The 617-nt window shown below is 42.9% G+C and overlaps 1 protein-coding gene across 1 annotated transcript in view; it reads right to left on the bottom strand.

Moving 5' to 3' along the window:
* Nucleotides 1-414: 414 nt before the first annotated feature.
* CTPS1 (CTP synthase 1) overlaps nt 415-617 on the bottom strand; it is a 15342-nt gene continuing 15139 nt past the window's right edge. Inside the window, exon 17 of the mRNA XM_010004696.1 lies at nt 415-499. Coding sequence (XP_010002998.1) covers nt 415-499 — 85 coding nt within the window. The remainder of the gene's footprint in view (nt 500-617) is intronic.

Genomic DNA, 617 nt, shown 5'->3' with positions numbered 1-617 from the left:
GTGCACAAGTGCTATTTCAAACTGATTGTTTGGCAAAGGTGAGTGAATGGTCCCAAATTCCTAAGCTTTCTATATCCAATAATCTCTTGCTCAGCTTTGCCTCCATTCTCAGGAACATGAGGTGTATTTGTGCTTTGTTTCTTTATTTTAATTTAATCTCAAACCCCTACATGTATTTTAATACTTTATTACACCTCGGTTTGCTCAGGGAGCACCCAACCCCACCTGCTACACTGCCATGAGGCTTTATGCATCCCTCAGCACATCTGGAACACCTGGGTGAGCACCAGCACTTTTCATGGCATGTCTGTTTTTTACCAGCTCATGTGAAACATTCAGATTCCAACAGGAAAGACTGGGCAAGGAAATTTTTCCATAAGGAAAGAGGTTGAGGTCATCAGAAGTTACCAGGAATCAGTCATGATTTACTGATGGAAACTTCAGCTCTGTTATCTCCAAGTCAGGGGAGCTGCTGCCACTTCTGTCGCTGTACGTGTCCCTGCAGAACACAGAAAGATCTTTTATGGAGCACAAGTGCTTTACAGACCTAGTTTTGCATTAGAAGTTAGCAGGGTTTGGTAGCAAGTACTGCTGAGGTTGAAAAGCAAAGTAGGGAA

This window comes from Chaetura pelagica, unplaced genomic scaffold (assembly GCF_000747805.2).
Source record: "Chaetura pelagica isolate M959 unplaced genomic scaffold, ChaPel_1.0 scaffold639, whole genome shotgun sequence".
NCBI lineage: Eukaryota > Metazoa > Chordata > Aves > Apodiformes > Apodidae > Chaetura > Chaetura pelagica.
Note: the sequence above shows the minus strand (reverse complement) of the source record. Positions and strands in the feature narration are given on the sequence as shown.